Below are 16,509 nucleotides of genomic sequence, written 5' to 3' on the forward strand. Positions count from 1 at the left end.
GCCAATTAGCACAAATGGTAAGTTCCGACAGTGCCTACAAGTGTGCCTACTGGCCGCTAGATGGCAATACCGGTTTCATATGTATACACCTGGTATAATTGAGGTGACGGATGCAATAACTTGACAAGCGCTTAAAACCGCGTATACTCTGTTCCCTGAGAGAAGATCCTCTAGAACAGCGATTCCCAAACTAGTGCCGCCAGCCGATGAGGCTGCCGCCGGCAGGGGGGTGCCACCCCAGGCCGGGCAGCCCCCGAGGGGGAAGCCAGCCCGAGCCCAGCCACTCGGCAGCCTCCTCCCCCCCGCTATGAGGACCCTTTCATTGACATGAGATTTAAAGCTGTTTCAATAACTAAAACCCTAAAGATATGGCTCAATTCAATCCATTATCTGAATCATTTTCCTGATGTAATTTTAAGAAAATGAAAAAAAGTTATGTTAATATATTAAATTTTAATCAGTTGAATCAATTTCCTAATCTGATTTTAAGCAAATAAAAAGAAAGTTTATGAAAATCGGTTAATATTTTCAATGCCAGCTGACAGTTCTTGTAATTTTACGTGTTATTAACGATAAGCTTAATTACTCGAAATGTTAAACGATTTTCATCAACTTTTTTTCATTTTCTTAAAATTTCATCAAGAAAATGATCTTATGACAATGAAAGGGTCCTCATAGCGGGGGGGAGGGCTGCCGAGTGGCGGGGCCCGGGCTGGCTTCCCCCTCCGGGGCTGCCCGGCCCGGGGTGGCATCCCTCTGCCGGCGGCAATAGTTTGGCAATCACTCCTCTAGAACGACCAATTTTGGTTTTCTTCGCGCAACCCATTGTTCAATTTGTCAAGAAGAAGGGATTTGTTGAGATGTTTTAGCCAATCTGAGTGAACCTCTTCAAATTCATCAGAAACTATTTTGTTTGATTGATTTACGCAGATTTACGACACTGGCTTTATGTTTTCTACTACTTGTCTATGTGCTTACCAAACTCAGTGTGGATAAAGTTACCCCAGCAGGGGTCTTTGGTCCACAACAGGTCAAAGTAAGGAAATGTACAGAATTTAAACTTTGCAATTAGCGATTTGAAAATAGCATAATCTGCATCTACGAATTTTTCCGATTCCAATGATACATTGCTTGCCTAAGAAAGTTGAAAATTTGAAGAAGTTTAATCGCAGAAACTTTAGCTCAATATTCAATTTGATATTGCTTACTTCCCCAATTTTCAAACTTCATACACAAATTACATATCGTTGGAATCGGAATAATTCGAACATTCTGAATATATTACTTTTAAGTCCGGGATTGCAGAATTATTAATTATTGATTTTTAACTTTTTAATTACAAAAAAGAGCAACTGAGTCAAAAACTCAAGTGGCTACCGTCGAACCCTGTAGCTCGAGCCATACGCGCGGTGAGGTCATTTTTTTTTTATAGCTAACATCTCGTAAAGGTCATTCAAAGTATTTTAGAAAGAAACTCAACGTAAGTAATAATTATTAAATTAAGACCAAGGGACCAATGAGAAGAGAACTTCATAAACTACGTGTGAAAAAAACGGGTAAGGACACTCCTCCATCCAGAAACGCCAACCCATATGCATGCCTAGAGGACCTTCTCTTAGGGAACAGAGTATAGAAGTATTGTCCACCCGGGGAAATCTATCGATAAAATAAAAGTGGCCGAAACGTAAAACAAAATATATTTTCGCCTTCAGCTTGACCTAGCCGACAAATTTTTCTAATGAAATTTTTTCATTGGACAATTATTAGTCCAGATAAACAATAAAAACTTAGAAAATTTTCCGACCAAAAATCTATGTTTTGTAAAACACAACTCGCGATTATTCAGCTGTTTGTTAATAAAAATGCTTGAAAGTTGTATGATGTATTCTCAATATATAAGCGATGTCTAAACAATGCACTTTGTTTGAAAAGCGAATATGTTTGTTTTTATTTAACAACAAATTAATTCCGAACGAAAACCACGTTTCGCTAACTTCGACCAGTAGGTCGGTCATTGAAAAAATGTTAGTTGAAATAACTTTTTGCAGGAAAGTTGTTCACTAGACTTTTAGAAAGTTTTCCTGATAATTTGAAGAAAATCGGTCAAAATTGTGGAAATGGCAGCGAATTGAAGTCAACACACGCTGCCGCTGCAGTGTTCCGCTTATCGGCCTTTGTTCCTCATCCATAAAGCAGCAGCGGCAAAGAACAGCAAAACGCTCTAGCGGCAGAGTGTTTTGACTTGAACTCGCTGCCATTTCTACAATTTTTTACCAATTTTCTTCAAATTTTGAGAAAAACTTTCTCAAAGTCTAGTGAACAACTTTCTCGCGACAAGTTATTTCAACTAACATTTTTTCAATGACTGTCCCACTTGTCAAAGTTGGCGAAACGTGGTTTTCGTTCGGAATCAATTTGCTATTAAATAAAAACAAACATATTCGGTTTTTAAACAAAGTGCATTGTTTATAGTTATCGTTTATATATTGAGAATATACCATACGAATTTCAAGAATTTTTATCAACAAACGGGCGACTAATCGCGAGTGGAGTTTTACAAAACGTAGATTTTGAGCGGAAATTTTAAAAAGTTTTTATTGTTTATCTTGAGTAATAATTATCAAATGAAAAAGTTTTGTAACAAAAATTTGTCGGCCGGGTCAAGCTAAAGACGAAAGTATATTTTGTTTTATGTTTCGGTCACTTTTTTTATCGTTCCGTCACCGCAATTTATGATTGTTCAATTCAGAAATGAGAAGCGCAAAATTAAAAATTAATCAGAATTAAGCATTCGGATTGAATAAGTGTTTCTGCTTTTACATATACAATGATAATTATGATTAAAAATAAACATATTATCGAGCTTATATATTATTTTTATAAAGAATGCTCAATCTTAAGGTTACGTGTGAAAAAAGATTTACTTTACTTGAACGAAATCTATAATTTATTAAAAATATATCGTTGCTTATATATCCTAACGATAGGATGCCAACGCACGCGATCGACTATATGATACTTAACCAAAAATATAAACAAGAAAAAGCTAACCGAGAAGTAAGCACTAGAAAGTTTTAGATCGCAGAATTGAACAAGATGAAGCTAGAAGTTGGCCAAAACTAGAAGATGCTCGCTCGCTCCATCAAAACATTAAAGTGCTATCTCAGGCGAGCAAAGCATGAAGGTGCCACTTCTCGCTTATAATCTAAACGCGAGAAGTGGCAACCTTCATGCTTTGCTCGCCTGAGATAGAACTTTCATGATTTGATGAAGCGAGTGAGCACCTTTTAGTTTTGGCCAACTTCTAGCCTCAACTTGCTCAATTACGCGAGCAAGACTTTCTAGCGCTAACTTCTCGGTTAGTTTTTTATTGTTTTTATTTTTGGTTAAGTACCTTCAAGTCGTGCCGCGTGCGTTGGCATCCTACCGTTAGGACGCCTCGATATATTCAATGTAAACAAGAACTTTTGCTTATTTTAAACAAGAAATTTATTTAAACAAACTAAAAATATGTTTGAACCAAACAAATAAGGATAAACAAAAAATCTATTTAAATCAAACAAACATTTGTTGGGCCCTATATTAAAGAAATAATTTGTTTTATTGAGTGTAATTCAGTACAATGCCTGCAATAATCGTAAGCATTTTTTCCGGGAAGCAACATTAAGTTAATATACTCATTGATAACAATTGGACTATATTTTTAAATAAATATAGCATAAAATTTTTGAAGGGATTTCATTATTTGCTGCTTGTCTCATCAAAGCCATATAATATGGTGAAAGTTCCTCCAGTCGTTTTTTCCATGTACCCTTTTTCTATCGTGCTTACATACAGAATTACATTACTAATACCCTAACAGTTTTTCAAAAATGTTTGAAAAAAACTTTGGCTGATTGATACTTAGAAATTTTTATGTTATGGATTGCTGACCAGTACAAGATTTGGCCAGACTAGACTATCATGACTGGACGGTGCAGACGTCGCCAGATCTGGGTCAGATCTGACATCAGACAGCCAGAAGATTTTTCCGCTAGGGTTTAAGTGGGGTTTAATACTGGGACCTATAGTAAATAAATTCAGAGTATATTTATATCCAAATAGTATACCAAAGTAGGTATATTTTATGTTCGAAGAAAAAATGTAACATGGGTGCTTCTGGCATTTGCCCAATGCACTTTTTTCGAAAAACGGTTTTTCGATGTTTGAACTGCAAGAATGCCCCGGTGACTCGTTTTTGAACTTAGATGGTTCATTTTGTGCCTAAAATTCCGGGAATTTATCCATCTATATTTTCCTATACATAACTCTATACCCGCCATTAAGGCCCTTTTCATTCGGACGCCCACAAATAAAGAATGGAATTTTTATTGGAGATAACTTCACATTTTATTACAGGGATATTCCATTTTCTTACATTTATAAAATTGTTTTCCTATAAATTGAGAAACCATTGATTTAAAACTTCAGAAAATCGCGATAAAATTTTTTTCAAAACCATGAAGGAATAATGAGACCAAACTGCCATGAGAAACTATTCTGAATTTGGTAGGAGCCACGGCGCGGCACCCATCGTGAGGTCCGTAAGTACTTATGTGCCCTAACCTGAGGCGCAAGGGCGACGTGTCCTTTACTTACGCACAGAAAAGTGCAAGTGAGGCAGCTAATACAAATAAATGATGTTAGATGAGGTTAATCTGATTTGTTGATCATTCTACGAACGATTAAAAATAAATACAAAACAACATTTCTAGTATTTTCCGGGTAGAAATTGCCTCTTTATGCCTAAACTAAATATTGGCTCTCACGAGGCCGCAGCCAGATTTCCTAGCTGGAAGAATCTAGGCTTTCCCTCTGCTGGCCCTCCACAGGTTATTGTCATGTGCTACTTGTCTTACCTTATTTATATACTCACTTTTTAGCACTATATTTTTTAATTAAACTAGATAAAAAGCTTTATTCATAAAGGTATATTTAAACAATAATTTCTATCAATTAATTATTTTCTCGAGAGGACCTTGTAAAGCCCTCGACAGGTAAAACGGGTAATACAGCTGTGAATGCAAAAAAGTACATTAATGCTCGTATGCTTAATTATACTTAAATTTAAAAAAGAACAAATTAAATATTACCGAGATGCAAACTTTGAAAAATTTCATATTTTTCTGAAAAAATTATAAACATTTGGTGCCTTAAAAATTTGAAAAGAATTTTTTTTAAAGATCGATTTAATTTAAAATCACGTAAGTACGTTTCAAAATCATATATAAGAAATCGAGATTCAAAAGCTTTTTTCCTAATTTCTAAAGTATCGGATGAATGCCGTCAAGCATTTATGATACCGCACTCAGCGTGGCGTCGTGGCTACAGGGATTAGACGTCCGACTTATACGCCTGCGGCGCGTGCGTTCGATTCTCGGCGCTTGCGGATATTTTAATAAACTGCGTTTGTCTTTAGTTATTAGTAATTAGTCTTCTCTAGTCAAATTTAACAATAAGTTTAGTTTTAGAATAACGTGCAGAGTATAGTTAATAATCGAATGCCGATAAAAATTCGAGCAAACGGAGGAGTGTTTTGTCAGAGACTACAGAAAGGTGTAAAATCTTTAGATTACACTTTTGCAAAGAAAATGTATTTTACAATTGGATTAATATTTTCCTTCTTCCAATCCAAAATTTCTGGTAATAGATTATGGCAATGTACTTGTTAAACTTTAATACTAATGCAACCATAGCATCACACTTCAGAATTTAAAGCATGATCCATTTTTTAATAATTTAATAATATTTTATTTGAATCAACAAAATAAGAAACAATAGCATATGCTTTTGAATAATAGTGTCTGAGGGACTATCTAGATTCTATAAAGACCCTATTAATAGGCCCTTATTGGGTTTCCTACTGACGACCTCGCTGGCCGAGCGTGACGCTTTCGCTTGCGTCCTCGATAGATTGCCATTTTAGGGCCTCGATAGAAAATAGGAAATATAGACAGAGCATCTTAAAAACCAAGTTATAATTTCTACCCGGGTTGTGAAATGAGTGTAAAAAAATGTTGGAAACAAAATACAAAAGTATAAACTTTTTATAACTGAATCGGATTTAAGAAACAATTAAATTAATGTAACTTGGTTGTAAGGTACCACATTGAACTGACTTCATTTACAAAAGCCATCCCACCCACGCTTTTCCATGTGTGAGAAGAGGACAAGACGCGCTATCACTCTACACTCTATCTCTTGCTATCTGTACGTTTTAGGGCAACAGGATGAGATAGAGTATTGCGTTTTACGCTAAGTGTTAAATCGGAAGGTAATCACTTGGTGTTAAGTTGTTTTCTGGACAGTATTCTAAAACACACCCTTTACTAGCTTTATTGTCTCAAATCATCAAACGATTTATGCTTATACTAGACTTCTACTTGGGACTTGCTTAGACTGCCTATCCTTTTCCGAAATTATTTCTTTTCTCGTAGTAGTAAAACTTGGTAGGTACTTATGCTGTTCGTAATTCTTCAAACCAATTTTCAAGCAAAGCATCGGAAGGAAAAATACTGTTAGCTAGACTTCCAATACGATATTTTCTGCTCTTATTATCAAGACATCTCTTTTATTTTTGCTTTATCTGTTCATGATAATAATCCAGTCGCCACTAACACTTCTGTATGCAAATATGTCCCCGAGATAACTTTTTTTAAAGGTCGAAAAAAGGCCCCTGATTACAAATGCCTTAGGTAGGTTTTCGAAATATAGGTCAATTTATGTTTAAACCATTTTTGTAAACAATTTCATTATTTATTAACAAAAGGAAATTATAAAATCATTTTTAATATGACTAAGCAAAAATAAAACTTTTTTTCATCCTGCACTTTTTTTGTACGAGAAACCGTTTGCAATGTACAGCATTATAAACAAATAATTTTTTAACAAAATTGCCATATTTGCTCCGTGTTATCTCAGAATCTACAATTCAAAAAAAAATTTAACTTTTACACTGTCTACATCGAAGATAGATCTCTTAAAAAGAAAAAGAAATCTTCCGATCGAATAAAAACTTCTCTTCTTAAATTGTTGTTAAAAATTCTTATTTTTAAGAGTAAAGCGTTTAGTGTCTTCATTTATTATTAAGCAATCATGAGAGTGAAAAGTTTTATTTTATGCCATAGAACAATAAAAAATTTAGGAAAAGTCGATTTTCTAAATTTAACGTTTTTTTAATAACAATAGTTATAAACAATAAGGTCAGAAATCGAAAATGCTACCCAAGATAATTACATTCTTCGTGGTGAAATTGAGGATATAAAAAAGGTAATCGCTAATAACTTGAAATTTGTGGCTTTTAGGGGAGGGTATGTTTATAAAATATACATTGTTTGCAAGGCCATAAATAAATAGTGACTGGTCGTACGAAAACTTATCACGACAGTGAAAGGTTTTATTTTGTGCCATGGATTAATAAAAAAATTAAGAAAAATTCGATTTTTTTAATGAGCTTTTTTGTGAATAACAATAGTTATAAACAATGAGGGTCAGATATCAAAACTGCCACCCAAAATAATTACATTATTTATGGTAAAATTAAGGATATAAAGAAAGGTGATCGCTAATAACTTGAAAATTCTTGCTTTCAGGGGAGGGTGTGTTTATAAAACATACATTGTTTATAAGGCCATAAATGAATAATTGTTCGTCGTACGAGAAAATATCAAGAAAGTGAAAAGTTTAATCACGTATCAAGGATTAATAAAAAAAATTAAGTCAATTCTCGTTATTGATGGTCATTATTTATACCAATTTTCATAAACAATTTATCACAAGAAATTATGAACAACAAATGATATTATTAATGCTAGATAAAACTTTCGCAACAATTTGAAGCAAAAGTATGACACTGGTTGATCTGGATGATTGTTTTTTAATAAATGAATATACTAAACAGTTTCCTCTTAAAATTAACAACTTTTTAACAACAATTCAAGGGGAGAAGTTTTTATTTGATCGAAAGTTTTCTTTTTTCTTTTAAGAGATCTATCCTTGATATAGACAGTGTGCAAGTTTAGAATTTTTCTGAATTACAGATTCTGAGGTAACTCTGTGCAAACATGGCAATTATGTTAAAAAATCATTTTTTTATAACGCTTTACATTGAAAACGGTTCGCCGTACGCAAAAAGTCCAATTTTCAAAAAAGTTTTATTTTTGCTCGGCATGTTAAAACATTTTGAAACAAAAATGGACCCATATTTCGAAAACCTACCCAAGAAATTCGTAATCAGGGATCTTTTTTACCTTTTAAAAAAGAGGAATCTCGGGAATCTATTAGTGCATACCGAAGTGGTAGTGGTTACCGGATTACAAGGAAAATTTTCGTTAAGTGTAAATTTTAAATAAAAAAATAATATAGATGAATAAATATGGGTCTTTGAAAAATGTCAAAATGGCAATATTAAACATTAAGTTACAGCTTCAAATATAAAGTTTTTAAAATTACCTTTTTGGAAAATTATTTTCAATACGCCATAAAACAGTCTGCGAATAGACAACAATATCGTTATAAGGTGATAATTTTAAGATGGTTGAGAAGAGCAATGAAGAACAAGTGTTTTTTTTCTCATGTTAAATTCCTGATCGGAATTTAATGATGCATAATCATTTCGGAAATTCAAAACCTGAAGTTTTTGGGCTACCGTAAGATAAAAACAGCCTTACTACGTACAGGCCTGGCAATTAATGTGCCTTTTCTCCTAACGTATCACATGCACGAACATCGCTCTCCCTGGTGCTCAACACCATATTAATAGTGCTACTATTCAGATTACTTATGCCAAAAAATGGTTTTTATCAAACATCAATTTCGCACATCTTCAGAATTTTTATTTTTCAAATTCGTTGTCAAGGAGATTTTTTTGGTTCTATGATGCTTTACATTGATTCGGTGTTGATAATTTAAACACCAAATAATTTAAGACGCTCAACTCTTTTTCCTGTGCAGAAAATTAATTCTGACGTATATTCCTATTTTCATGGCCAGTCTTAGTTTATTATTCTTAGCTAAATTAAATTTTCTAGAATATTATTGACTTTTTTTTCTGAAATGCACATTTATGTATCGGAATTCGGAAGTAAAAAGTGATTGGATAGTTAACTGATTACATTTTTTTAGCATTTTTAATTGGTATATAAGTTATTAAGTTTTAAATTAATCATTAATTCATTCATAAAGAATTTTAAATAATATTAAATTTTTATGGTAAGCCCCCGAAAGGCCTCAACGCACCTTACTAATACCCAACCGGAAAAACTTAAATTTAAAAATCAATACTTAAGCTTAAACTAAAACTTAAGGTTTTATGCATTCATCGAAACGATCTTGAACATCACTTTCAGTCAATATTTTCACGAGATCATTAGAAGATTCTATAACATTGGTGTATGAGACAGAGTCTCCACTTATTCTTCTTCTTCTAATAATCCAGTGGGTCAGTGATTCCTTAAACATCAAAATGGATCCCACAACAACTAGACCCAAACTTGCTGACGTAACACAGACCCAGAGAATCGGAGAAAAACTGTATCCTTCGACTTGACATTGCAGTTCGGTAGGAGGTATTTCACTAAATACTTTGTTATGTACTGAGGCCGGAGAGTTGCACCTGTAAAATTCAAAATAACATGTAAACTTATTACCTAACATCTAAATAGACAAAAAAATCAAATTTAACTGAATTTAAAGGAATTCAACTGCATTAATTCACTTGAGAGAATTGAAGAAAATTCAACGTTGATTCATCTTTCCAATACAAGATTTCTCATTTCATCCAAAGAATCCGCGAGTACATTCCCTTACGAAATATATCACAGACATCGTTTTTTGATATCATACTTTTCTTTTACAAGGTTTACTGTATTTTTTTTGTCCATTTAGTGTGCGGTCGCGAAAAAATGACACACAAAATAATAGAAGAGGATCTGACAACCCTACAATGGACAAATCTTATCAAGTTTTTTTTGAAATTGCGGTATTCCCCGAACAACTCAGACCCCATTTTCAAAATTCCTCAGAACATCTTTTCATTCAATTAATGCTAAAGACGACAATGGTCATGACTTTCTCAGGCATCTCTTCCTCACATATGAGAAAGTCCCTAAAGTTCGGAATTTATAGGAGATTTTTTCCCATCCTATAAAGTACAATATCGACATATGAACACGGTTTTGTCGGACATATTTATCATTATATAATGAAATCGACAGCTAAATCTTCTGCGGGTATCTCTTCCCCAGTTAAACATTAAATCTCTCACGAAGTGGCATAAACGGGGAAATAATGGATACTATACCAAAAAAACTTCTTTTCTTTCGAGGCAAACCATTCGACGAGCCATTTTTCGACTTCTTCAAAATTGGCCAAGCGCTGCTCTGCGAGTGAGTGTCCCATCGATGCGAAAAGGTGATAGTCGAACGGGGCGAGGTCTGGAGAGTACGGCGGGTGCGATAATATTTACCAATTCAATGCTTTTAATGTGTTCTTCACCACATTAGCGGTATGAGACAGTGCATTGTCATGTTGTAGGATAACTTTGCCATGTCTTCGGGCCCATTCCGGCCGTTTTTCGATCAATGCATGATTCAAATTGATAATTTGTTGTTAGTAGCGATCCGTATTCACCGTCTCACTAGGTTTTAATAACTCAAAGTAGACCAGACCACACTGGTCCCACCAAACACAAAGCATTGTCTAACGGCGAAAGCGATTTGTCCTTGGAGTCGATGGGCCGACCTCACCAGGTGAAAGCCATGATTTTTTCCGCTTCGGGTTCTCGAAATAAATCCATTTTTCGTCCCCCGTGATAATTCGGTGCAGAAAAGATTTTCCTTCGAACCGTTCAAGCAGCATTTCACAAATGGTTTTTCGATTTTCCATTTGTCTATCGTTCAATTGGTGTGATACCCATTGCCCATACATTTGGATTTTTCCTATGGCTTTTAAACTTTAGCAAATTGCTCCTCGGGTCACATTTAGTGTTTATGCCAATTTTTGTTGCGATTGGGTTGGGTCTTCATCCAACGCCTGGAATTCATCGTCTACGAGCTTTTTCGCTGCACCAGGATGTTCATTCTCTGTTAAATCGAAATCTCCACTTTTAAATTGACGGAACCATGTTTAACATGTTCTAATCACTGGAGCATGTTCACCATAAGTTTCTACCAGCAATCGACGAGCTTCAACTGCTTTTTTTATGAAATAAGAAAAGCAACGACTGCCGCAAATACGATTTACTTGGAACGAAACTCGACATATTCACTGAGGCGAACAACAATGATGCTATTATTTTGGCAGAACGGAATTGTGTATTTTGGAAGGTTATTGTCCATATAAAAATATGACATAGGTGCGAAATCATAGAAATGTATAGATATCTCTAGCGACATCTATGAGTAAAACCGACAAACTCCAACTAACACCTCTGGTATTTCCGCGCGCACACTAGGCTCGAGTCGACCGGCACCCTCGTACCGACCGCAGTGAACTAGAATAGGAATTTAATGTTCATAATCGCCCGTAGATGGTTTTTCTTAAACGATTTTAAAATAATTTTTCTATAAATGTTCAACATTGAATTTTTAAGAGAATTTTGATTTGCGATTTTTAAATTTTTGTCACAAAGCAACAATATATAAACAAATTAAGAGAAAAAATGTACCATTTCAGCTTTTTGAATTTGTATCTCAAGAAAAATACAGAAAGAGACACACTAAGAACTGGAATTATTGAATTGAGTTTTGTCTTCAAAAAGGGCTGTAAAATACGAATGAAATATTACTTTAAACAGATCACCGCCATAAGTCTGTTTTATAGGGATATAATTATTATTGTTGTTTTTAATAATATTCAATTTGGACAATGCTAGAAAGTTGCGTTGTTTTTCTTAATTTTACATTTTTTGTCTAATTTCCAATTATAGTAAGGTGTTTAATTAACTTGAGTTGAAAAATAATTGTTTAAATAATTGGTCTCTATTGTCAATAAAATTAAATTTGAATCATGCTATAACATTTCAGTTTTTTCGGAAATTTTCAACTTTTTGTCTAATTTCCAATTAGAGCGGGGTAAATAATATAAGTTGAACATTATTTTTATCGACAATTTATTATTATTTTCAATAATATTAAATTTTGATAATTCTATAAATTTGCGTTTTTTTATTTTTTAACTTTTGGTCCAATTTTCAATTAGATTGAGGTGAATAACTAATTAAATTTGAAAAATTAATTGTTTAAATAATTTATTATTATTGTTAATAAGTGTCTATTAGAATAATGGTAGAAAGTTGCAGTTTTTTCTGAAATTTTGAACTTGTCTAACTTCCAATTAGTGTGAGGTAGATCATTAATTGAAGTTAAAAAAAAAATTGTTTAAACAATTTATTATTGTTAATAATATTAAATTTGGATAATGCTAGAAAGTTGCGTTTTTTTATTGTTGAACTTTTAATCCAATTTACAATTCGAGTGAAGTAGATAATTAATTAAGTTAAACAAATTAATTGCTTGAACAAATTATTATTGTTTAAAAATATCTTCGCCTAAATCGATGCTAGGTAATTGCGTTTTTTGTGAAGTCTTTAATTTTTGGTCCAATTTTCAGTTGCTATGGTAATAATTAAATCAAGTTACGTAAAAATAGAACTTTGATTAATTTATGATCATTTATAACTATCTTCCCTTAGATAAGTACAAAAAAATTGCTATTTTTTTCGGAAATATTCAACTTTCCGCTGCCTTTTTCAGTTACTATGAGTTTAAAGTAGTATTTTATGCATTAGTAACAACTTGCGTCAAAAAGACGTAAAAAAGTCATAATAAGCACCAAAACCTCGCAAACCCCTTTTTTCACTTGTGGAGTTAGTTTGGGACCCTATCAAACAGACTTTTTGCTGTGATATGTTAAAAGTAATATGTAATTCATATTTTACAGCTCATTTTGAAGAGAAAAGTTGAGTATCAATAATTTCAGCTGTTAGTCTCTTTCTGTATTTTTCTTTAGATAAAAATTCACTTTATATATTTATATATTGTTGCTCTATGGCAAAAATTTAAAAATCGCAAATCAAAATACTCTTAAAAATTTAATGTTGAACATTTCAAAAAAAAATAATTTCAAAATCGTTGAAGAAAAACGACCTTCGGGCGATTATGAACATTAAATTCCTATTCTAGTCCACCGTAGTTGGTACGATTGTGCCGGTCGACTCGAGTCTAGTGTGCGCGCAGAAATGAACAATCGCTCGTATCTTTCAAACAAACAGATGGATTTGGCTCAAATTTTGTCAAACCTTTCCCTAAACATTGAGAAACAACTTTGCCACTAGAAGTTTTCTGCCCGCGAAACTTCCCTGCAGATTTTTTTTCCGTCAAAGGTTGAGGAAACGATTCCTGATGGTGATGGTTTGCAATCATTTTCATGTTGAGAATATCATAAAAAAATCTATTTTTAAATTATAATTGGCATCGGTAGAGGTTTTTCTATTCGAAGAGAAAAACAAACAAGATAATTGCCTGAAGCCGAATCCGAGTTTTCGCGAGTTTAGTTTGAAAAGTAATTGATTTCGGTAGAATAAAAATTTGCGGATGTTCATTTTTAGTAAAAAAAACTTTTGATTTTATTAAAAAAATTTCTGAATCAAAGTTGTGCGGCTCGTCGATCAGCATATTTTCATATTTTTTGCGCAGTGACTATCCCAAGTTGGTCATTTTGGGACATTTTTCCGCGTTTCGGCAACCCACGGGGTACTGGCAGAGCAAGTCCGAGCGCTAATGAATCTGTGGAATCTAGATGCTCAATTGTCTCCGATATTTTTTGCAGCATGAACTCATTGAAATTAATCCAAAGCAGTCCGTAGAAAGTGTTCAGTCCTCTTTAACCCTTTTCAATCCATTTTCCAACTACAAATTAAATCCCAATTTTAATTCATGCCTCAACCCCAAATTAAATCCGAATGGATCCGAGGCTCAGTTATTAATACTCATGGAAAAGCTAATAAAACTTCAAAAATATTCACAGGTTCCCTACACTGTTAAAAATTTCTGTTGGAAACTTCCACTAAATGTATTGGAAGTTTATTTCCAAAACGTAAGGTAACGCTGCAATACATAATGATTTAGTTTCTAACTTCTGGCATTAGTATTGTACCTCAAATGTATTCAAAGTTTATAATACATTTTCAGTAGCCAGAAAATCGACAAGTGCGGAAGCAAAAAATAAAAAAAAATGTAAATCATTTCTCAGAAGACTTATTTTTGGCAAAAAAAAAAATTTTATCATATGGAGCCAAAACTTTTGTTACTGTATAGTATATAATGCGTGTCTTTATAGAATTCAAGGAATTCGTGAATTTCATAGAATTGAAGGAATTCGTGAATTTCATGGAATTGAAGGAATTCGTGAATTTCATGGAATTTACGGAATTTAAAAAATTTACGGAATTCACAGAATTAATGAAATTTGCAGAATTTAACGAATTTAATAAATTCACGGATTTTACGGAATTCACGAAATTAAACAAAATCAGGAAATTCAAGATATTTACGGAATTCAAGAAAATTAGGAAATTCACGGAATTCACGGAATCCAAATAATTCACGGAAGTTAAAGAATTGATAACATTTAAGGAATTTACGGAATTATTGGAGTTTATAGAATTTGAGAATTTATGGAATTCACGGAAATCCTGGGATTCACATTATTCATCGAATGACGGAATTGATGGAAATTACAGAATGCATGGGATTCACGGAATACATGGAATTCATGGTAATCACGGAATTTATGGATTACAGGGAATTTATGGAAGTCATGGAATTCATGGAATTTAATGACTAAATGGAATTCAATCAAATCAATTAATTCACGGAATGCATGGAATTCATGGACTTTTATGCAGCCCTTGAATTCTATAAATTTCGTGACTTTCTTGAATTCCTCGAATTTCATGAATTCCATGAATTTCATGCATGCCATAAATTTTGCAAATTCCATTAAATCTATGAGTTTCGCGAATTTCGTAATTTTCGTGAATTCCTTAAGTCCTTGAATTGCACGAATTCCGTGAATTCCTTGAGTTCCATGAATTCTGAAAATTCCATGACTTCTGTAATATTTCATGAATTTTGCGAATTCCATAGATTTCATGAACTCCTTCATTTCTATGAATTCCGTGAATTCCGTTAATTTGAGGAATTTTATGAATTTGGTAAATTCCGGAAAATCCTTGAATTCTGGGAATTCCGTGAATTCCTTGAATTCAATCAATTCCGTGATTTCCTTGTGTAAAATTTTCGTATTATAAAAGCTGTAATACATGTATTGGAATGCCGGACGGTGTCTTCACGATTTACAACAGTTACAATATATGTATTGCAATTTCGTCATCGCAATACCATCTTTGCAATTTTACTCTACGCTTGTAGAGTAGAACTCTTGTAAAAGTGTTGTATAATTCCAAACATTTTTTACAGTGTAGATATAACAACGAATGTGCAAGCGTGCCTGCGTCAAGTTTCAGTCAGTCATCACTGTTGACACGCTTGGAAATTTTTAGTTGTATCTCGAGAACCCATAAAGGTTTTTCAAAAGTTTTAGTGGCTTAAATTGAACAGAGTACTTTGTAGACTGTGTGTTACAACGTATAAACTTTCGCAACAACTTTCCTAAAATATATCTTTTATAGCTCATTCGACGCGTAATATAATAAGCATTCTAACAGTTTTCAAACAAGTTTTCTCACTTCTTTGTTGAGTGAGCAATGAAAGAAATAGTTTGAGGTTATTGGCAATCTGAGTTTGCTTGAGAATTTCTAACTGAATTAGAAAGAAAATTGTACTATCTCAGCCATACGAACTTGAGATTTATAACCTACGTATAAGAAAATCACCAAGCCTCATATGACAAGGCAAGTTTGTTTGGCTAAAATAAGCGGCTGACAATAAAAAGTGGAAATATCTCGTTGGTGAGTAAGAAGCAGCTATAGAAAAGTGCCTAAAAAATGGATATAATTTCACGGCTGTAAAAAGTAGCAGTAGAATATTGGCTGTAAAAAGTAGAGAACGGTGCTTGGGCCGTAAGAAAAGGGAACAGAAAAACTTGGCATTAAGAAGTGGACAAACGTCGCGTGTCGATGAAGACGCTGCGAAGACAAGCCTCGTTCAACGCTGAAAATGCACGAGGACGAACCCGATCTCGCCCGACTGAACGATTCGCTTCCAGCGGCTAACTAGCTATTAGGAGTCTTTCGGTAAACTGAATTTTCACTGAATTTTGCAGAGCGTCCAGGCCGTCAAGAGAATGAAAAAAGTTCATGGAACTTTTTACCAGGTGTATACATATAAAACCGGTATTTTTTCAAGAAAAAAAACACATTTATTTCAAGAGAATGATAACAAATATTTTATTCAAAGTATGCGCCCTCGCTGACTACACATTTTTTCCACCTCTCAGGCAATTTATGGA

General features: G+C 33.6%; 1 protein-coding gene across 2 annotated transcripts in view; it reads right to left on the reverse strand.

Moving 5' to 3' along the window:
- Window positions 1–8,851: 8,851 nt before the first annotated feature.
- LOC117172183 (leucine-rich repeat neuronal protein 2-like) overlaps window positions 8,852–16,509 on the reverse strand; it is a 121,991-nt gene continuing 114,333 nt past the window's right edge. For both annotated transcript variants that reach the window (XM_033360017.1, XM_033360016.1), the window contains exon 4: window positions 8,852–9,652. In XM_033360017.1, the coding sequence (XP_033215908.1) occupies window positions 9,340–9,652 (313 nt within the window). In that variant the 3' untranslated portion in view covers window positions 8,852–9,339. The remainder of the gene's footprint in view (window positions 9,653–16,509) is intronic.

Source organism: Belonocnema kinseyi, chromosome 4 (genome assembly GCF_010883055.1).
Source record: "Belonocnema kinseyi isolate 2016_QV_RU_SX_M_011 chromosome 4, B_treatae_v1, whole genome shotgun sequence".
In the NCBI taxonomy this organism is placed as follows: Eukaryota; Metazoa; Arthropoda; class Insecta; order Hymenoptera; family Cynipidae; genus Belonocnema; species Belonocnema kinseyi.